Raw genomic sequence first — 23,046 nt, forward strand, 5'->3', positions numbered from 1 at the left:
ACTTCCAAACAGCCAGCAACTGCATAGTGGGGCAAACGGCTTCCCTTCCACGCTGCAAGTTCTCACAATTCTACACGATGGAATCAGCTAATCTTTTTTGAGAACACTGCACAGAAGTTCCAATCATGCTGATTTTGGGAGTACTGGAACTATATCAGTTTGTGAAATAGTGGAAGGAACAGGCAAGAGATGCACCCATCTGTGCCAGAGAAGCTTTGCTGCCCAACACAAATCACAACTGGAAATTATTTTCTCTATTTTAGAGAAACATATATACCTCTTATGTATATCACACATGTTCAAACAAAATAGTAGGAACTGAGTGCTCCTCAAATTAGAAAATCCAAGCATGTTGCTCACTAGAACTACTGTAACAAGTACTGATGCCTTTCTTTGAAGGAATGTGGTTATTCAATACCACTCAAATCGAATCACGAGAAATTGATACAGAACTAATTTTAAAACAATGACCAACATACGCCAAATGGAAGGTCTTGTTTAAAGAGGAAAAAAGTTGCTGCAACATAACATTTCGAACAGAAAATGGCCACAAGATTTACATTCTGCCTCAACTCACTATACCTTTCACATGGATATTATTTACATAAATAGTATCTTAACATCAAAAACTGACATAAACTTAAGAACAGTTTTCAAGCATTTTAATATCTTCAGACGTTAGACATCAACTTAAGAACAGAAGACCAGTCTTGACAATAATTTTAGTTTCTCAGCAATGTAGAATTCTCTTCTAGAACTCATTTTTTCCACTAAATGTAAATGTGTAAAGAATTTGTTTTCGTTTTGGAAAAAAAAACTTTGTTGCAATCTCCACGGAAAATCTAAGGATTAAAGAGAAACTAGCTGGTGATGTTTTCTCTTCAGTTTAACTTCATAAGGAACAAAGTAGAATTCACTGGCAGCATACTTACTTTGTCAGTTCATGGGAAAGATTTTTCGACTGCGAAGAGCCAAGGAAACAAGCTGCTACATTGGACATGCTACAAAAGAACATCAGATACGGGGATAGTGAGCCATTTTGTTGCATTCATACAAATTATTAATTATCTACATCAAGTTGAAGCAATGACTGGATATGACAAGTGCTGACAACTGGCGCAATCTCTCTATTATAGTACACTGAGGCCTCCAAGGTAAGCCTGCACATAAACAATATGACACACTTGTCAAGTGAGAAGCTTTAGGAACTGTTCAAAGAAGGTGGACTCGACTCATTCTTGGATGAAATGCCTATTGTAGGAAGAAAGATTGAATAGAATTGACCTATATCCATTGGAGTTTAGAAGAATCAAGGTGATCATAGTAAACTAAGATCTTAAGCAGACAATATGCCCCCTTATGGGGAGACTAAAGCTAAGGTACATAATTTAATGAAACATGAGTGTTTTTGTTTTCTCTCTGTCAGAGGGTCTGAAAGAGTATGGAATTCTCTTCTTCAGAAAGTCGTGGAGGCTGGGTCCTTAATTTTTGTTTCCACCAAGGCTGAGTTTTGATAGACAAGGGAATCATGAGATGTGGACTGCATACATGAAACTGGAACCGAGACCACAACTCATCCAACCACACAGATCATTCTGCTAGAACGCGACAGTTGTGTTTGTCTGCAACCTTGCGCTATAGAGAATCGCTATGGGAAACGGCTATCATGAATCACGCTGTAGAAGATTGGTAATAGAAAGCTGCTGTGGACACATTTAGTAGAAAGTTCGCATTATCCAAACGATGTCCACAATTCATCAATTGTGTTATAGCCTATTCGTGCTGATGAAATACACATTATACACATTATAGCAGAACTTACTGAATAGTGGGGCAGATTCAGAGGATCAAATATGACCATACGACATAGGAGTTAAAGTAAGCCATTCAATCCACTGAATCTGCATCACCATTCATTGAGATGATCTGATAATCCTCAGATCCACTTCCTCCCTTTTCCCACAACCCTTGATTCTCTCACTGATTAAAAACCTGCCCATCTCAACTTTGAATATTCTGAAGCCCAGCTTCAACAGCTTGAATTGGTAAAGAATTCCATAGATTCACAACCCTCTGGGAGAAGAAACTCATCTCGAATAAATGGAAAATAATGCAGATGCTGGAAATTTGAGACAAAAGGAAAATGATCGAGAAACTCAGCAGATCTAGCAGCACCAAAGAGAGACAAATAGCGTTAACGCTTTGAGTCCAGTGTGACTCTTCTTCAGAATCCTTATATGACTGGAGCATTTCAATTCACAATATTGCTAAATCTGTCCCACTAATAAAAAATGAATCAGTACAAAATGAAAACAAGCATCACTGATACAAACTGGGCATTAAAAATACATTTTAAACATTTCCAAATATTTGCTGCTACTTTAATTTGAATTAGAAATAAGCTGTATTGTTTCAATAAAGCAAACGAAGTGAGAATTTTATGGTAATCACTTGGAACAGCGTAACATCTAAACTGCTATATTTCCTTGTGGATTGTGATCTGATAGTGTGCTGCCAATATCAGATTTTTGGAGGGCCAAGCAGAAGGAAATCCTCATTAAAATGTTGTAAATGTAGGTTGTTATGTTGAATATTGCTTAAACCATTGTGATGCACTTTAAAACAAAAGAGTAAATGCCCTCATTGTTCTAGATGCAGTTTCTCTGTTCAGTACTGAATCATTTCCCTTTCAGGGTGCGCTCCAAAAGATTGATCTTAATGAATAAGAGGAAGGAATTGCAGTAACAGTTTGGTGACACAACCTGCAGCAACAAGGCTATGTGTGCGGACATACAGAGCCCTATCTCTGTGTCATCTGTCTTGAACCCATGATTACATCCATGCTGCCAGCTTGTATGTCTGACATCAAATAAACTTCCTCCCGAACACTGACACCATATGAACTGACGGAATTCTTGTTCACTTTCCCACCCAACTCCTAAAGTTGTTCTCTCCTTCTGGGACCACATGTTCTCCCAGCTGAAACTTCATGTGGATTTTCAGGGTAACTCATGTTCTACACGTATTGTGCCTTCACAGCACTTCCTTTGGCATTGCCACTGAAACCTTTCACCTAATTTCAGTCTCCTCAAGAGTTAAATTATTCTCACTGCCTACCATTCTCCACAAACATTTTCAAAACTGCGCAGTCCATATCTTGACCTACCAGGCCCCACATCCAGGTTAACTTTTATTAGCTCTTTGTCCACATTCCATGCCTTTCTCTGATCTCACTCATTTTGTCCTTCACAAACTTATCTCACTTAAAATTTCACTCCCCTGATTCTCACATTTCCTGCATTTCCCTCCCTTTTGTTTAGAATTATAATTATAATCCTGAACAATTAAACTCTGCAAAGGAGTTAGTTTAACAGCACAGAAGAGCAGCAAGATTTGGGGATGCAGATCCATAGGACCATAAAAGTAGCATCTCAATTTGAGACGACCACTGAGACAGCTAAATGAAAATTGGGCTTTATCCTAAAAGAGTAATAACTACCAAAGCAAATTGATGACAAGTCAGCTTTATGAAACCTTAAGAAAATCTGAGTCATAACTGTGTGCCATACTAAACAGCAAACTATAGGAAGGATATTGAGGACTTTCACAGACTTAGTTGGGTGCATCTGGAGAGAGGAAATACTAATACAAACTTAAAACGTTTGGACCTCTTTTACTGAAAAATCACAGGTTATGAGGTGGTGCATTTAAAAATGTGACACATGAAAGTTGTCTTTGCCTGGTTGTTGAGAGACTAAGAGTAATAAGATTTAGAAAAGAGGGTAAAAAACTTTTTGACAAAGACTTAAGGATATGAAATTATTTCCAGAGTTACTGATTGAGACAGCAACTCTGCCAACTGGTGAAATGAAACCGAATCCCTGGTTAAAAGATAAAGAGGTAAAGGGACTATGGGAACAGGATAGATAAAGGTGTTCAGTCCTAAATACAGTGCAGTCTATAAACACAGACAGTGAATGAAGCCAGTTTTCATGCTGCAGATGATCATTATGTCTTTGTGCATAAGCTTCTGGAACACAGCTTAAACAAGAATCACTTCTCTCAGAAGTCAGAGTATACCACTGAACCAAATAACTATTGATGTATGTGCTTGTATGATATATGTATGTGTTTATATCATGTATGAATGATTTGGAACAAATTCTAGAAATAAACGTAAAGAAGCACTCAACTTCCTGAATTACCAATCATGCTCTGCAATATCAAGAGCTGAGCCAGAGTATCATTACACAAATCACTGGTTAGGCCACATCAGGAGTACTAAATTCTGTTTTTGTCCCCTCAAATGATGTAGTGATTTTGGAAGGGCTTCAAGAAAGCTAAGAGGATGAGAGGAATTTTCCAGAGATTTTTTTACTCTCTTCACTGACGCTGGACTTCCTTTACACTGGGATTCTTCTTCTGGGAGGTGACATTGAAAAGCTTTGGAAGCATCTTGCCAAGATGCACTAACCATCAGGAGTGTGGAGCATGCTTGATAGGTTGACCAATGTTGGCCTGTTCAAGCTTTTTATACTTTGCAATGTGCTTTGTTTGAGGTCCAATCTGTTACTGGATCAGATGTAGCAGCACCACAGAGGTGGCAGCAACATGGATTTAGGAGGGAGGAGAAGCTGGCCAAAGTTCCTAACAACTGCAGTCTTGTTGGGAATACGTAACTGAAGGCAGCATCAAACTTGGCTGCAGTCATATGTAGCCAAGTAACCAAATTAATTTTCACTGAATAGGACACTGGTATTTATAGCATTTCTCAAACAAGGCATCCTTAGGCAGAGGTGAAAGGAGTAAGATAGACAGAAATGAGGGAAATACTTAAATAAAAAACTTACTTCAGTTGCAGTACTTGGTCCTCCATCAAAGAGATAAGAGGCGAAATTACTACTGTAATCCCTCCTGTGTAAATGGCTGGGAACTGGTAGCATAAACTCTTACCATAACCTGTCCAGTTAAAGAAAAAAAGCAATATATCAAACTTCAGCATGAAAGATAAAGTGAAAGCGATCTGTACTGTACAGAGACATTGTGATGAGTTTTCCTTTCCCTTTAATTGTTAATTATGGTGGGATAGTACTCCACAATAAGGAGGGTCTGTCTGGCATATTTCCCAATTGCCTATATTCATGAACAGCGAATGTGAGGAACTACCTGGGGTCATTCAGCTGATGGGGAGGAGGAGGAGGAGAGTGAGTGTGCATGTGCGAGCGAGAGGAGAGATGGGGTAAAATTACAAATGAAATAAGTTCTACACTTGCCCAATATCCACACATATTCACTTTCTAGCACCAATAACTAACAAACAGTGGCAATCTGAAAGGAAAGTTCCACTGTTTACAGTAGAATCATTGAGGCTACGTGCAGAATTTTCACGACAAGCCCTGCTGAAAACACAACTTTGAGCTAAAATATTGTTGTGAGTTGTGCTATTTTATGCCAAAATTTAAATATGTAAATCAACATTCAAGATTTTAGTATTAGATGTCAAGTATGGAGGAAATAATTTGAAAAAGTTCTAATTCTGCTCTTAACTGTCATAGCTCCCAGTCATCAGATAGCATCTTTGAATGATTTTGCTCCTCTATCACTACAAGATGTCATCTGGCAAACCTTTCCTGATGTCAGGCAAAGCTACTGACTGTGATATATAACTTCAATTTTTCTACTAAGATATTCAAAACTTGCATATTGTATTTAAACAGTCCCTCAGTACACAGCAGCTCAGAAGCTGAGTGTTGTGCAACATGTGATTCACCATTTGACACCAGTAAGCCTCTCCATCACTTATAAGTAAGCTGAGTGATTAAATACAATCCACTTCTCTGGATGGATGCAGCTATGGTAACAGAAGAGTTTGGTACTTCCAGGAGCAAGCAGTCAGCTTAACTGACACCCATTCGCAGGCTTAAGGATCCACTCCTTCCATCGATGGCATGTCATTTTTGCATTCAGCAAAATCTGTGGGATTCACTGCACAGGCTCCACCTGTGGCACCTGTGCTAAGATTCATGACCTTCACAGTCTGGAAAAACAATGGAAGCAGATACACGGAAGCACCACGACCACCTGGTTCATCTGTTTGTAACATAACATCTTAAATCAATGAGCCTTAATGATGGCCAAGTCAAAATTTTGAAACGCTCTGCCCATGAACAATTTGGAAGCCACTTCACTACATAGACAATCGGAATTTCAGTAGGTCTATCATCTCCCCAGGGGGAGAAAATGGATAGATAATAAATACTGGCATTACCAGTGGTTCTCATATACGGAAAAAAAAGTGTTCTATGTGCTACACATCAACATTGTTCCAAAACTCACCAGTTGCCATAACGACAAGATTATCTCTTCTCTCCTGAAGTACTGAATAGATAACCTTCCATTGTACCCTGTCATTTAAACATAGAAGACAAATCAATTGCCATTACAAAATGTCATTCAGAAGCTTTGGGTTGATCCACTAATAAATGTCACCTTTTCAAATACTACAACAAGTTACATACATCAGATTTCTTTAATATACAATACACTTTACAAAGGTACGGTCAAAACAGAATGAATGAATGTTAAGCCAAAGGAGGAAATATTAGAAAGACCAAACGCTCATGCAAAGTAATGAATTTTAAGAGAAGTCTTAAAGGAGAGGAAAAAAGTGAAGAGGCAGAGGGATCTAGGGAAGCAATATCAGTGACTAAATCCTAAGCAGATTGAAGTACACTAGCATTGGAAAGCAAACAATTTTGGGGAGAGGGGCAGGGGATGTATAAGAGGGAAGGATAGATTGACAGCAAGCCAACATCAGAGAAACAGACAGCTTGTGAAAGTTTAAAGCTAAAAGTGATTAAAACATAGAGGAGGGACACAGCCATGTTTTAAACCCAAGGATGAAAATGTTAACTTTTAGGAGTTTAGAAACAGGAACCAATATAGGTCAGCAAGGACAAGTTTTATGGGTGAACAATAAAGTGACAAAGCAGCAGAGATATTTTGTGACCTGAAATGTAGGTACAGTGGAGAAGCTGGCCTGGAGAGGATTGAAATAGCAGGAGATTTCAGCAGGTGATCTTTGTGAAAACAGAGGTGATGCTACTGAAGTAAATGAAGACAAACTTTTGTTATGGCGAAGGTAGTAGAAACAGAATAATTGACAGCAGTATGCAGCTTTTGGTAGGAGTTGAAAGCAATGGCTTCAGTCTTCCCAAAGTTTAACTGAAGGTAAGTGGTTCGCTCAGGACTAGATTTCAGACAACAGAATAGCACTGGGAAAATCAAAGGGTGGAGGTGAAGAGGTACAACTAAGCACAGTAAGCATACATCAACACCATTAGTTACCATGGACCAGAAACTTAACCGGACTGACGATATAAATGCTGCGGTACAAGAACAAATAAGAGTTTAGGAATTCCATACAGAGTAACTCATTTTCCAACTCCCAAAACCATTCTGTCAACTATTTATAAGGCACAAGATAGGAGTGTATGGGAATACTTTCCACTTGCCTGAATGGGAGTAGCTCCAACACTCAAGAAGCTTGACTGGCACCCCATGTACCACAGGTGAAGAGTGGCAGCAGTATCATCCATGAGATGCATTGCAGCAACTCACTACGACTCCTTTGATAGCACATTCCAAATTCACAAGCTCCACAATCTAGAAGGACAAGAGCAGTAGGTGCACGGAAACCGCCACCTGCAGATTTCCTTCTAAGCCACATATGACGCTGACTTGGAACTATATCAGCCCTTCACTGTCACTAGATCAATATCCTGTAGTATTTTCCCCCCGTACCTACCCACCCTGAACTGCAGATGTTCACCATCATTTTCTCAAAGATAATTAGGAATGGTTAATAAATATTGGCCGAGCCAGCAAAATCCACATCCCACAAACAGAAAAATAAATGTACAAACTGTTCCTCCAAATAATGCAGTGAAGGAATAACAAGATGAGGAAGGCAAGGTTTGACAGATCCTTGATGGACTCTAGAAATAACATTTCGGACAGAAAATTAAGTTATTACTCAAGATTTTCTGGCTTCTGACTATGGTCAGATAAGTAAGAGTTGGAACAATCCCTGTAAGCTGAAAAATGGAGTAATGGCACTGAATGAGATTGATATGGTCAAATGCAGAGAAGCGGAGAAAGCAGAGGAAGGATAAGTCACCAAATAAGACTGATTGACTGCAGCAAAGACTGTTTCAAGTCCTATGACAGGATGAAAAGCTAAATGCAACAATTATGAAAGCATCACTGACAGGCTTCTAAAGAGGTTCTGAAAGGAATGAATGAGTCAGAATGAATCTGGAACGAGTTAGCATATTGTGCAGATCCTCGCAGCTGGATAAGAAAAGTTTTGACTTGAATCATCTCTTTGAACACTGTATCAATTGTACCACAACAACAAGCAAAAACGTGAGTGGGGACCACACACTCAAAGGTTTGAAGGTCAGTTTGGAGATTGGATGCAAGGACTGAATGGTCTCGGGCGATATCTTTGATAAGTATGATGGTGACAGATTTAAAATGGACAAGAGGAGTGTCTGGGGCAAGAGTACTATTTAAAACACCAGCTGACAGAAGCACCAAGGAAGAAAGTAGTGCAGTCAGTGGGCATGGGATCATGGGAGAGAAGGCAGGATTCGTGCTTAAAATGAGCTTAGGATAGCAAAAGAGGCAGAAGAGAAAATGGAAAATGCATCAGTTTGGAATGAAGGCAATGGGAAGGGAAATAGAAAAGACAGCTGAATGGATGTTATCACTCCTAATCTTAATGACAACCAAGTCCATAATCTTTTATTTGTAGCGACAATGGAGAATTGAAAGAGAAAGAGCTGTCAAAGCATCATGATCAAAAGCTACTAGGTGACGTTGATAGAGAAGAAAAAATGAAAGACGAAAATATGTATTTTTTTTGGTTTCTACTATTAATTCATACTAAGTGCCACAAATACTTTATGAAAATAAAACATACGGTTTAAAATTAGAATGTCCAAAATAAGTCTTCAGGCACTTGATCTGTTTTGCATTTGGCTCAGGTATTGAAGCATCTAGATCGAAAACAAAGAAAGAGATAGATTTAAGAGCAACGGACCCTGAAACATTTTGATTACCAGTAGAGTGTAAATTTATTATAAAAATGCATATAATGGAAATAATTTAACCAGATTAATTCAATGATGAGCAGAAAAATGGGTACAGAAATGTAAAGTAAATTCACCATGCAAAACTGACAGGAGCATATTACATGTTTGACATTTTTAAAACAAAAACATAGCATTAGAAATTATGCAAATTCAACCAACGCTTGCTTCCAAACATCTTTCAAAGCCAATTTACCCCATTTGTCCTCCTCTTCCTTAATGCTTTCATCTTCTTCATCCTCCACCCCACAAAATTCTTCAGTTCCATCAACTTCATCAGGTAAATTCTTGAGAGATGCTTCAGTCTCCAATTCAGAACTGCTATCCAAATTCTGCAATGCCTGAAAGAGCAGGCCAGAGGGATAATAAACAAAAAGAAAAGCAAAGTTCATTAATTTAAAGGCCGCTTTTTACATAATGACATGTATAGGTTGATATTCTCATTTCAAACATTACTATCAAAATAGGCTAACTGCTATTGGACAGCAGTTGCTGAACAATCGGAGTGTTCGATAATCAGCCGAGCTCAAAATAAGGTTCATTGCTAGAGGCAGCATACATTCATACATAACGACTCGTTCTCCGACAACAATGTTCAAGACTTGTCCTTTCTGAATTAGCCAAGGAACTTGCACAATGCTTCAGCTACAATCAATCAGCACCCTATTCTCCAAAAGATTGAAATTTGGCATCTTCATAATTTTCCAAATGAATGCAAGATGAAAAGCTTTTGTAAAATCTCTTTTCAGCAATAAATTAATATAGCCCATTTCTACTTTGATCATTTCAAATATTTACAGTTTTTTTTTTAAAATGGGGTGTCTGATCCGTTAGATTATATTGAAGGTCATGGAGTAGGAGGCAAGTAATAAGAATCAAGGCATTCATGAAGCCCTGATCTATTTTTATGCATTTTGGATTATGGACAGAAACGGTAAAAAGTCCATTTTAAAAGCCCTGAATCGTGAAAGAGACTGTTGCAACTTTTACAAAAAAGCTACCAGCCCTAATTGTAAGGGATTTTTGTTCAACCAGCTGGGGAAGATTAGTTGCAGACAATTATCAATAGTCTACTAAATAGGATTTGGCCAGTAACTCATAGCTGACTGGTCTGTACAGTGGTGACCAGCTGTTGATGACTAAGGGCTCTTTCTTGCAGCCAGGTCGCTAAACAGCTTGTGGGTGTGAATACCATAGCGAGAAGCCTTCAGACCTCCAGAGGGGGAGATGACGTCCTTTTTTCTGCTGTAGAAAAATACATGAAAGCATGAAGCCAATTTACTTTTTCTCAGTAGTTGCTGTAAGCTGTGGCTTTTAACCAATAAAAAATTACTCCTATGCCTCCTGCAAGGAAGTGAAAACATGCTGGAAAGAGCAAGGTTAATGAATACCAAATCCTGACAAGTAAAAGGATCATCTCAACAAGCCCTGAAGACAGAGGCTATTGAACTACTTTCTCAGTTTTCTCTCCACCCACAACATCAATGTGTTTTATTTACATTTGTCTGTATATGTGTAGAAGGAGTTTATAAGGGATTAGAGTTTTAATTAGTAGAGTTAAATATCAATAATTCTTACTCATTCACCTATAGTCAGAATCTATTTAGTTTTATAAATAGCAATCTTTGTTAAAACTGATCCATCCGTATTATTAACCTGGGTCTAAAAATAAGAAAATTAGGACTTGTCTTTACTTTAATAAAAGCTTTAACATTTGAGATGCCTTCGGAAATAAGATAGCCTGATTTCCAGCACACTTTCTCAATGTGGGTTGACACATTCAAATTAAGGCTCATCTAAAACCATTTTACGTTTATTTGCATTATGAGTTTTTAAGGTTCATATGTGCAAATTTACTTTTGAAAGACACCAAGGTAAGAATAATACTTGGATTTACAAAAGAACCACAGATTATGCAAGATCCAAGACTTTAGAAAGAGCACAAATGTTTCACAGAATTATTGCTTTCAAGGAGAGTTACCATTGCTTTTCAGATGAACAAGACAACTGCTAGCCTGATATTAAGGAATCATTTACACAGGACAAAAGAATTCCTAATTTTCTTCATCTGCACTCTTCTCCATCTCTGTCCGTTTTACACTATTGCTATCACAACTTTAATCTATCTTAATAAATGACCCTCAAAATTGTTACCCTATAGTTTGTGCATCACTCTATAATTTTCTTGCAGATTTGCTCTGCAATATTTTTTCCCCACTAGTTGATGGCCTCAGAAAACACGCAATAGTGTAATGGCACCTCTATTGTTTCTTAGTTCTGGCCTAACAGATTATACACCTTTAAGCATTCCTGGATATCCTCTCCCTCTAGTATTGCAATATACCCCTTACTCAATATTATCACTCTTCCAGTTTATTTTATTCCTTATCTTTCCTGAACACCTGTGCAAGGATATTTAGTACTCAGCCCAGCCCTTTGGTAAGCGAGCTCTCCATTAACACCATGGTGTCAGACTCCCATGAAAATTGTGTGTCTGCACCTCATGAACCTCATCTACCCTGATCTGTGCTTCACATGCACAATAAATTTGAATTGGATTTCATTGTATTTCCCCTTCATCTAAGCCCATCCAATACTTAAATATCTCAGTCTCTTATGCTATCTGTCTCTCCAAATCCTTTAGACATTTTGTCTATCCTTGCAAATGCAACATCCGGAGTCCCATTCCATCCAAATTAGTATAAACTTTCTTTGACAGTATTGGCAACTGCTCCAGGAAAACAATGGTTCTTGCCTGGTTGAGATACATCTGATTAGTACAGGTTCTGCCTCCAACAAAGATATGCTGTAGCATGTATACAATAGGCTGAATCACCACAAACCCCAGGAACCCCATCCAGGAGAAAGATATAAATAGAAAGCAGGAGACAACAGCTTCGCTTCACTTGGAGGTTGCCACTGATGATGTTACCTAGCCAGGTAATGAAATGTCTGGATATCAAACCTACAGCTCAGCGAGCAAACCTACACCCTAAACCTCAACCTGAGCTACAAACCTTCACAAACCTTGCAAAAAGGCTATCCTTCTGTACTATAGGTTTATATAGTTCTTTTACAAACTGAGCTTTCTCCATCTTGCCCAGGTTGATGGGTAGTGAAACTAAAATCCTGAAAGTCTTTTCCCTGGGGTGGGGGAGTTCAGAACTGGAGGGCATTGGTTTAGGGTGAGAGGGAAAAAGGGTGAGAGGGAAAAGATATAAAAGGGACCTAAAGGACAACTTTTTCACACAGGGTGGTGCATGTACGGAATGAGCTGCTAGAGGAAGTGGTAGAGGCTGGTACAACTGCAACATTTAAAAGGCGTCTGGATGGGTATATGAAAGGAAGGGTTTGGAGGGATATGGGCCGGGGGCTGGCAGGTGGGACTAGATTGGGTTAGGATATCTGGTCAGTATAGACAAGTTGGACCGAAGGGGCTATTTCCGTGCTGTACATCTTTATGACTCAATGGCACCTTGTATACTTTGCTGGCGCTCAGCTGGGAAATTTGGAACAGAACTGTCTAATGTGCAAGAGGACATCAGTTAGTATCCTTCCTTCTAGAGTAATTGCCAATGTTGTCTTCCTGTGGTCAGGGGGCAGCACTCTTATTCAAAGTTTTCATATTCTGGTGGGATTCCCTCATTATATCCAACAGCACGGCACATGGGAAAATTTGACTACCAGTCCAGCTGGAATACCACTGCAAGAACACACCAAGGAAAAATCACTTCCGCACTGCAGTTCAGTTTCTATGTATAACTTTTATTGGGGTGCCATCTAGTGGAGATCTGTAAATGAGCTGCAAGGAATTCAGTTCTGAATCGTGATGCTTTTACTCAAAACACCAATTCTTCCCGTGCACAGAAAATACTGAGTGCTCTTCAATTATAGCTTTTAATTAGTATGTTACACAACCATTGATCTATTATAGCTGTTCAGCAGTTAGGTAGCCAAATATTTTACAACACTTTTGATGCTGAAAACCTAGAAGAAACATTAAAGCTGTCCCAGGTTTGTGGAGTTGATTAAATATGACAGTCAGAACAGCATCTTAAGTTTATTTGTTTTCTCTGAGGCCATACCAGCCAAGCAGCATGTATTGCTGTGAACTGTTATGATCCCAGTTGATGGTAAGACCGGACAACTCCGATGCACAAGTGAAAGCTGGTTTGATAGATCATGAGTTTAATATTTGCAGCTGATTACTTCGGTGCCTCGTCACTGAATACACTCACACTGGGCTGACAGTGTTCTTTAAAAAAAAACACAATACACAAAATAGAATGGTATACACACACACACACACACAAACAAACAAACGACAGTTTAGAAAGATCTTAATGTAACGGAAAACAAAGTTTCAATATTTTTCCCAGCAATATCCATTACAGACACCAATTCCATTGAGCATTATTCCTACCTAAACTATATACTTTCTTATTTAATTGATCTTTTCCAAATCAGATGGCCAAAACCACTTTTCAGTTCAGGCAACTCGAAAGTTTCTGTGCACATTCTCACAGCTTGGAGACTGCACAAACAAAACGCTCACAGTCTGGAGATTTCTACATTGCCAACAGACTACCATCCTGCTACATTGAAACTATTCTTTTGAACTGAAACCCAATGTTACCAGATGCCCCAGTCTGTTTTCTCAGTATTTCATAAACATTAAACACAGGTATCCTGCTCAGCACTGAAGTTATATTGAAAATAATGCCTTCAGTTCACTGACCTAATAACTTGCTGACCTCAAAAAAACAAGTAAATCTCCCAAAACTGAAACCACGCATCTATTTTTACTTCTACTTTAAAATACAATTGATAATAAAGTATTATAAACCTTTATCACAGAACAGTATACAAATTATACAGTTCAAAAATTGAACAAGTTTAAGAAGGAGCACAATTAGTTTTGTGCTTTTCACATTCTCTAGACAGTTCTTTTGAATAGGGAAATAACAAGAGGCTGTACGTGAAGGATGCTTTAAGAAAGTTAAAATGGTTGGCTTCATTCACAAAGATTCACTCCCTCCGCAAATGATACCAAAATCCCAAACTCCATTCCTAACAGCACTGTGGGTGCACCTACACGACATATACTGCACCAGTTCACAACAACAGCTTCTGAAGGGCAATTCAGGGCAGGCAAAAAAAAATGGTAGCTTCATCAGCAACTGCACAGCCCATGGATGATTTTGTAAAAATAAAACAACGGAATAAAGCATCAGATACAAAGTAAATGACCTACTTTTACTGAGTTAAAAAGCTGAAAATATATGTCTATACCTTCACTGATGGCCTAGTATTTGACAGGCTTGGTAGTTGGTGCACCCACAGTGCAGTTAAGAAGGGAGTTCCAGGATCATGGTCCAGCACCATTTCACCAACTTCACCAAAATCATATCAAAACAGAGACTGCATTTGCTCTGATGGTCAAGACATGTGTTGCTGTTCCTGCCTTCGTTCTACATTTCAACATAGCCTGACACAATCTGCTAATTTTGATCTTACCTCAAGCATTTCATTCTCCAACTCCTCATCACTTTCAATCACATAAGAGAGATCAGCTTCTTCAGCAGCATTAGGTGACTGCAGAATTAAAAATGTGAAATTAAAATAGAATGAAAAGTTATCTTACACATTCAACATCTACACCTGCATAGCCACATTGGCAGTGACCAGCTACATAAAGGCCACGACTGTGAGAACAGGGCTGAAGCTCACACTATTCTGCAACAAGAGGCCTGTATGCAAAGCATTTTTATCAGTCAAGGCCCAAATCAGATATGGGGTGAAATGCTCACAAAACAAAGTCACACTGCACCAAAGATATTTGACAGCACTCAGGACAAGACAGCTTTCTTGACTTAGACAGAATACAACACAGAAATAAGTCATGCCCATATCCAAACAATTCTCTGTGAACCTACATCATCTAACTCCATAAACCTATATGACGCTCTTTTATCTAGCTTTCCTTTACATGCATTTATGCTATTAGCCTCACACACTCCCTAGGGTATCCAGTTCCACATTCTAACCATGCTCAGGATAAAGAGATTTCTTCTTGATTCCTTATTCAATTATTTGGGGTTACCTTTATGCCCCTTAATTCTGTCTTTCCCAGAAGTGAAAATATCTTTTCTATGTTTATCCTATCATTTCCATAATTTCAAAAGACCTTATTACTTCTCCCTCAATCTTCTCCTTTCCAGATGAAACCGCCCCAAACTTTTCTGATAGCTATAACTTCGAAGTTGAGGTACAATTTTTGTAAATCTTTTTTGCAGCTTCTCCAGTGCCCTTACATCCCTTCTATAAAATAGAGAGACCAGAACAACAACCAAGATTTTCTACAGAGACCAAACATTTGGGTACCCCTACCACTTCCAGTATGGTGGCTGCAGCATGTACAGTCTTGGAAAGCAGCAGGTCTCTCAGGTCACCTGTCTCTGCCACTGAGAATGACAAGAGAAACACTATTGCGGAAGCATAATAACCTCCAAGTCATGAAAAAAATCCAACTTGGCCATATAATCGGTATTGCCATATTATCATTTGGTCAAAATCTTCATAATTTCTTTATAAACACCATTATGGGCACACTGACAGTAAGTGGGAATAAATACAGCCTTGACAACATCTCCATATCTAAAGCACAAATAAAACCACTCCTAAAGTATCTGCTGTGTAAAAATAATTCCAGATGTGGAAAGTGAAAAACAAATTTCCTTCAGCAAATTTCTAGATAATGCAGCATGAATCCCAAGTGAAATCTGGGAAATTGATGAGGGGTTTTTCTCATATCCTGAGTTGGTATAAACTATTTAAATACATGGCTCAGTTGCTATACATGCAGTAGCAATTGTTAGGAAGCCATAATTGGCGATTCTTTCTTAAATGCATTTTCCTTGAAAAGCAAGCGTAATCTTTAATACTGACTCAGAACAAGTCTCACCATAAATCCAAATGAAAAACAGGATATTGTAAATAAAGCAAAAACACTGTTGGAATCAACAGTAATTCACTATATCCCTATGGAGATGAAAGACAAGTTAATGTTTTGATTTGGGTTTTCCATAAATGCATTAAAGTAAAACTGATATAGTCCCACAGGAACATACAGCTGCTGTCTCATTAGAGAGAGACTGGTGGTGGTTTAACCTGAGGGTTACCTTGCCTTACACAAGGAACAAGGTTAAGGTGGTAAGTAACCTCAGCAGGTTTAAGGGCTGAACCCAGGCTGTTGGCATCACGCTGCATCAAAAACCAGCCATCCAACAGGTCTCAAAATCTCCACAATTACAGTTAACTGGTCACCTACTTACACAGTTAGGCAAAAATGAGACTGCAGATGCTGGAGGTTAGAGTCGAGAGTGTGGTGCTAGAAAAGCATAGTGGGTCAGGCAGCATCTGAGGAGGAGAAGTGACGTTTCGGGCAAAAGTCCTTCATCAGGAATTGGGTCCATCAGAATGAAGGGCTTTTGCCCGAAACATCGATTCTCCTGCTCCTTGGATGCTGCCTGGCCAGCTCTGTTTTTCCAGCACCACATTCTCAGCCTACTTATAGCTGACTGCCTAGTGATGTAGAGTGACGCAAGTCAAGAAGCCTGAGCTTGCATTTCTTCCCCATAAAATGCACAAGTTACATTCTACAAGTATACTTATTTGACTGGGCTAACATGTTCAATTATAAATCAGGTATCTCCAAAGATTATATTGCTGAAAATTACACATTTTGTCAAAATATTTTTGTCTTACATTGATCAGAACATTTCGCAAGAATACCAACAACTATACTGCGTGAGAGTATAAATGTTGGCTTTCCCCTTGAATTGGTAGTCTTACAAAATGTCCTGATGAGTGCATGGTGAAGAGCTTTGACAATTTTTTTTCTCAGCAACATGCAAATTCTGTTGCAGCAATCATTTATTTATATTCTTGAAAATATATTGAAGCATGATATTTTACCTTGATTGGCAAAGAGGAAATAGTATTTTCCACTGCATCTTCTGCTTCTGCCTGTTGCTCCAACATTTGAAGCTCATATTCAGTTATGGCTAAAGACATCAGGTAATCCTCACGTTTATTCTGGTTGCATTCTTTAGAAACACGACTCTCATTCGGATCATTCCCATGGGATTCTGAGCATGGTTCACAAACTTGCTTGCCAATCTGGAGATCTAATGGTGATTCAGTCAAACGATCTTCATGCTTCACTTCTTGGTAGCTCCCACTTGTATTCTGATTACTTTCTAAATCATTTTCAAAATGGACTTTTTCAGCTCGATTGTTTGTACATATTTCAGATTTTATTTCTTTCTCCTCTTCTGCACCACTCCCTGGTGTTGATTCAAGTAAAATGGTCCGTAAAGCAGAAACATTTTCAGAGATCATGTTGAAGATATCTGCAGCTCTGGTTAAAGAAATATAAGTGTCAAATGTATGGCAGACTAAAGTAAAAAGTAGATGCAAAGAATATTTGTTACCTACATCATTTCTACACCTGCATCATTGACTGAATGACATAGGAAAAATGCCCTGTTCCTTCCAAAGGACTGTGGATAATTTTCACTGAAATGGATAGTCCTCAGTCCATTGATGTATCTGTTATAACATTTGTCACAAGTCTCATTCTAGGACTGGAGGACAAAAATCAAAGCTGAAATTCAAATTCAGTACTGAAGTGCCATGTTTCAGATGAGACATTAAATGGAAGCCTCTTCTGACTTCACAGGTGGACATAAAAGATCCTACACAGTAATTTGAAGAGGGATAGGGGTCAATATTTGCCCCTTAATCAACATTACAGAAATAGATCATCTGGCAATGATCCCATTGCTGTTTATGGGACCTCTGTGTGCCTAATTGGATGCCTGCTCTTACATTACAGTTGTGACTATCCTTCAAAAGCTCTCCATTGGCTGTGTAGTGCTTCAGTCTCTAGATTAGAGTGGTGCTGAAAAAGCACAGCAGGTCATCCCATCCGAGGAGCAGGAAAATCGACGTTTCGGGCAGCTCTATTCCTGAAGGGCTTTTGCTCGAAACGTCGATTTTCCTGCTCCTCGGATGCTGCCTGCCTGCTGTGTTTTTCCAACACCACTCGAATCTAGACTCTGGTTTCCAGCATCTGCAGTCCTCACTTTTGTCCTGTGTAATGCTTCAGAATACTCAGGTCCTAAAACTCACCATGTGAATTCAAGTTGTTCTTTTGTTTCCACAGAATTTACAAATAGATAACTCAGTAAATGGAGTAACTGCAGAGATGAATGGTACAGCTTCTAGAAATCTGTGGTTTTAAGTGGAAGAATACTGAGGTTCAACTGGGATATTGAAAATTTCGATTGAGTCATGTGTACAGTAGTGGAGAGATGTAGCATCGGTGGAGGGGTAATGCAAGAGCCTTTTGGGGGAAGGTTTGATTTTCACATGTGGGACATGGGCATCACTGGCTGAGCCATTAATTACCCATCCGAAGTTCCCCTTGAGAAGGAAATTTTTGTTGCAAACGTTTCGTCCCCTGTCTAGGTGACATCCTCAGTGCTTGGGAGCCTCCTGTGAAGCGCTTCTGTGGTGTTTCCTCCGGCATTTATAGTGGCCTGTCCCTGCCGCTTCCAGTTGTCAGTTTCAGCTGTCCGCTGTAGTGGCCGGTATATTGGGTCCAGGTCGATGTGTTTGTTTGATGGAGTTTGTGGATGAGTGCCATGGTTCTAGGAATTCCCTGGCTGTTCTTTGTTTGGCTTGCCCTATAATGTTGCTTGTCGCGTGCGTGTGTGGCTACTAAGGATAGCTGGTCGTGGCGTTTCGTGGCTAGTTGATGTTCATGGATGCGGATCGTTAGCATCAAAGAACAGCCAGGGAATTCCTAGAAGCGCTTCACAGGAGGCTCCCAAGCACTGAGGATGTCACCTAGACAGGGGACGAAACGTTTGCAACAAAAATTTCCAGCTCGGCGAACAGAACCACAACAACGAGCACCCGAGCTACAAATCTTCACCCAAACTTTGTTCCCCTTGAGAAGGTGGTGGAGAGCTGCCTTCTTGAGCCACTGCAGTCCATGTGCTGTAGGCAAACCAACAATGCCATTAGGGAGGTTGTGGAAAATTGGGTTTTCCTATTGTGTTAGTCTTTGGTGGAGGTGCTGATGGGGATTTGGTGCACACTGTTTTGGAGACAATCATGGACCATGCATCCACGTCATTGAGCCTTGAAGTTGATCCCAAGGCTGTTTGACCAGTCTCCACTCCACAAATATTATTGCTGCTTCAGATAAGGAAGAATGAGAGACCCCAATCATAATACGATGCAAAATTCTGGTGCATGAGAGGTGTAATAAAGGCCAGAGGAAAATCACCTGAGCCACTAGTCAATAGGCCATGTAATTCTCAACCTTGGCTTTAATTAACTTTTAAGAACAACCATCAGATCATTGAAAGACAACAGATGCTAAAATCATGAGGGGCAGGGATAGGATAAACAGACAAGGTTTTTTCCCCTGGGGTGGGGGAGTCTAGAACTAGACGGCAAAAGGTTCAGGGTGAGAGGGGAAAGCTAAAAAAGTGACAAAAGGGGCAATTTTTTCTTGCAGACAATGATGCGTGTATGGAATGAGCTGCCAGAGGAAGTGGAGGAGACTAGTACAATTATGGCATTTAAAAGTGTCTATGGTAGCCTGACGTGGAGGAGCCGGTGTTGGACTGGGGTGGACAAAGTTAAAAAGCACACAATACCCAGGTTGTAGTCCAACAGGTTTATTTGGAAGCACTACCTTTTGGAGTGCTGCTCCTTCATCAGGTGGTTGTGGAGTCCACAATGAAGGAGCAACGCTCTGAAAGCTAGTGCTTCCAAATAAACCTGTTGGACTATAACCTGGTGTTGTGTGATTTTTAACTTTGTCCATATTTAAAAGGCGTCTGGATGGGTAGATGAATAGGAAGGATTTAGAGGGATATGGGCCGAATGCTGGTAAATGGGACTAGATTAGATTAGGATATCTAGTCAGCATGGACAAGTTGGACTAAAGGGTCTATTTCCATGCTGTACACCTGTATTACTCTTATGAGAAGCTGATAAATCTAATGTACTGATCAAGCAGGGATTTGATTTTGTTTAGATGCAAAAAGAAAAGTCACTATGATTCAGAGATTATCATATGCATCTCATTAACTGCTCATTACTAACCTCTGTACACCACTAGCATACGAAACAGGAACAATTTCAGCTAGTTTCTGCATTTCACAGGCAAGAGAGATCAGGTTAGATCTTAAATAAATGGAAGGGTGCAATTTCTGATCTGAAACACAGAAAATTTTAAAAAATCATTAGTTGGAAGATATCACACCCATATGTGAAGTTCAATTTTTGCCTATCAACATTAGGCATAATTATCTAAATCTTTATTCTTGGGGAAAGAAGTGGGAACTTCAAAGCAGCAGAACTTAACTCCTGATAATTCAAATAATACTGTGAGACAGAGTGCCAATTCCAGGTGCTGCAATGTCTGCAGAGTTTAGTATATGATCTGAACTTAATTGCTGTTGATTTAGGAATGCCTACACTAAACAGAGGGTGGTCTTGCTACTGGGCAAACAACCACTATGATGCTCTGTTAGTCCATAAAAAAAAAACTTTCATTTTGGATGGAGGAACATAGTTACTACTACAGAACTTAAAGTCAATTAGCAGGTAGCATGCGTAAACAAACTGCCAAATCAACTTAATGCACATGCATTAAGGGTTCAAGTTACACGTGATATTTTCAATTTTCTTCTAACCCATTTCCAATTGTCCCTTGCAGTAAACACTATCCTGGCCTATCCAAATAGCTGTCCAAAACTAACTATTAAAAGATGTTGTCGACATTCACCATTTTCTATTTCTCCAAGCGAAATTCAAGACCCCCATTCAGAGATTCCCCATGAGAATTCTGCAGTGGATAGCACTGCTGTAAACCCAAGTCCCAGCTACACTTCAAGATTAATAGGTTATACGTGCACACCAAGGAAATGATCAACATAAACAGCACCATTGGGTGGGTGGTGGGAGAATTGTCACATGGGCAGCAAAGGAAAGGAAGTCCAGGTAGCTTTCCACTGAAAGATATAACTATGCTGCTCTCTCACATTGTCAACCAGAGAAGCAGCAACATCCAGAGAATGGGAACAGGTTGCCAGGATTTTTAAATGAACTGTAGCACAAAACATAATTACAGATCCATTCAGTGAATATTCTTCATATTTGATTACAGCAACACTTGTTCTTAAATAATTTTTTGTTCTGAAGAACGATTCTGAACTAGAAACATTCACTCTGTTTTCTCTCCACAGATGTAATCAAACCAGAGTTTCTCCAACACTTTCTTTATTTGTTTCATAAATAATTTAAAATGAGTTGGCATGTAGCGGTTTGGTGGCACAAAGTGTCAATCCACAAGGTTGATTTGGAATGGAGCAGGTGATCACATAACCTACCAATCTAGTACAGTGACAGAATAAATACCGGAGAGGTATTTATTACAATGACCAAAGACAATTACTAATGTTGCAGATTTTAACCACAACCAAATGAACAGAGTTTTTTTTTTACAAAGCTTGATGTAAATTAAAAACATTAGAGCTTTTGTTTAATTTAAATTCAAAATGTTATTTTTTGACAAAGATAATAACAATCTAACATATTCAAAAGGCAAGATAAGAATAGAGAACCATGCTCTTCAAATCCCACTTGAGTGTGCAACTGCAGCTGCTAGCAATGATAGTTCGCAAGAGAGCCAAAATACACAGTGGGAATAAAAACAGTGCCAGCTCAGAGAAATTCCTTCCCAATGTTATAATGAAATTCAGCAAGCTTAAAGTGATTCCCGTTACCAAGTTACACATCATTTGGGGAACTTATCCAACCTAAGCACAACGTACCATCATTACTAATAATCAGTTTTCCTCTGTTCACATCCAAAGTGTTCAATTTTTCATAAATTAGAAAACCAGCCTGGAGAAAGAAAACATAAACAAGTACTATCTTAAGTCAATTACAAAATACTGTCACAGCAGCCTTTCTGATAATAAATGCAGTACTAAATTACTTTCCTGACAAAATGATGTGCTGTTTGAGCAACATAGCAAAAAAAAAATCACAACACATCACTGGGAACGATGAACACAAGCCCTAATGCCGATATATTATGCAACAAGAATTTTACTTTAGAGAAACATACAATGCAATTAATCCCTGGCACATACTCATTACAGGGCTGCGAAATGTTCTCTGAAGTATCAATTTGATTGAAACTTCTGAATTTCCAAATTATATCTGAACAATTGAACTGCAAAATGAGTCCACAATATCACAGCCAAGTTGGCACTTATTTAATTGGGGACCAACCTTCCAGTGTGTAACTCTGAAGCCAGCTGTTTGAAGGGATGAGAGAGCAGTCAATTAGAGTCAGAGGCGTACAGTACGGAAACAAGACCTTCGGTCCAATTCTTCCATGCTGACCAGATATCCTAAATTTAGCGAGCCCCATTTGCCAGCACTTGGTCCATGTTCCTCTAAACCCTTCCTATTCATGTACCAATCCAGATGTCTTTTAAATGTTGTAATTGTACCAGCCTCCACCATTTCCTCTGGCAGCTCATTCCATACATGTACCAACTTCTGCGTAAAAAAGTTGCCCCTTAGTTCCTTTTTAAATCTTTCCCCTCTCACCCTAAACCTATGCCCTATAGTTCTGGACTCCCCCACCACAGGGAAAAGACTTTGTCTATTTATTCTATCCATGCCCCTCATGATTTTATAAATCGCTATAAGGTCACCTCTCAGCCTCTGACTCTCCAGAGAAAACAGCCCCAGCCTATTCAGCCTCTCCCTATAGCTCAAACCCTCCAAC

The 23,046-nt window shown here is 39.2% G+C and overlaps 1 protein-coding gene across 1 annotated transcript in view; it reads right to left on the minus strand.

Annotated features, from left to right (window-relative positions):
- Nucleotides 1–23,046, minus strand: part of wrn (WRN RecQ like helicase) — an 83,070-nt gene that overhangs the window by 58,362 nt on the left and 1,662 nt on the right. The window contains exons 2-10 of the mRNA XM_043673958.1: nucleotides 22,076–22,148; nucleotides 20,343–20,454; nucleotides 17,133–17,577; nucleotides 14,673–14,750; nucleotides 9,352–9,496; nucleotides 8,987–9,062; nucleotides 6,337–6,404; nucleotides 4,851–4,959; nucleotides 933–1,001 (exon numbers count right to left, since the gene is read on the minus strand). Coding sequence (XP_043529893.1) covers nucleotides 933–1,001; nucleotides 4,851–4,959; nucleotides 6,337–6,404; nucleotides 8,987–9,062; nucleotides 9,352–9,496; nucleotides 14,673–14,750; nucleotides 17,133–17,577; nucleotides 20,343–20,454; nucleotides 22,076–22,148 — 1,175 coding nt within the window. The remainder of the gene's footprint in view (nucleotides 1–932; nucleotides 1,002–4,850; nucleotides 4,960–6,336; nucleotides 6,405–8,986; nucleotides 9,063–9,351; nucleotides 9,497–14,672; nucleotides 14,751–17,132; nucleotides 17,578–20,342; nucleotides 20,455–22,075; nucleotides 22,149–23,046) is intronic.

Source organism: Chiloscyllium plagiosum, chromosome 32 (genome assembly GCF_004010195.1).
Source record: "Chiloscyllium plagiosum isolate BGI_BamShark_2017 chromosome 32, ASM401019v2, whole genome shotgun sequence".
NCBI lineage: Eukaryota > Metazoa > Chordata > Chondrichthyes > Orectolobiformes > Hemiscylliidae > Chiloscyllium > Chiloscyllium plagiosum.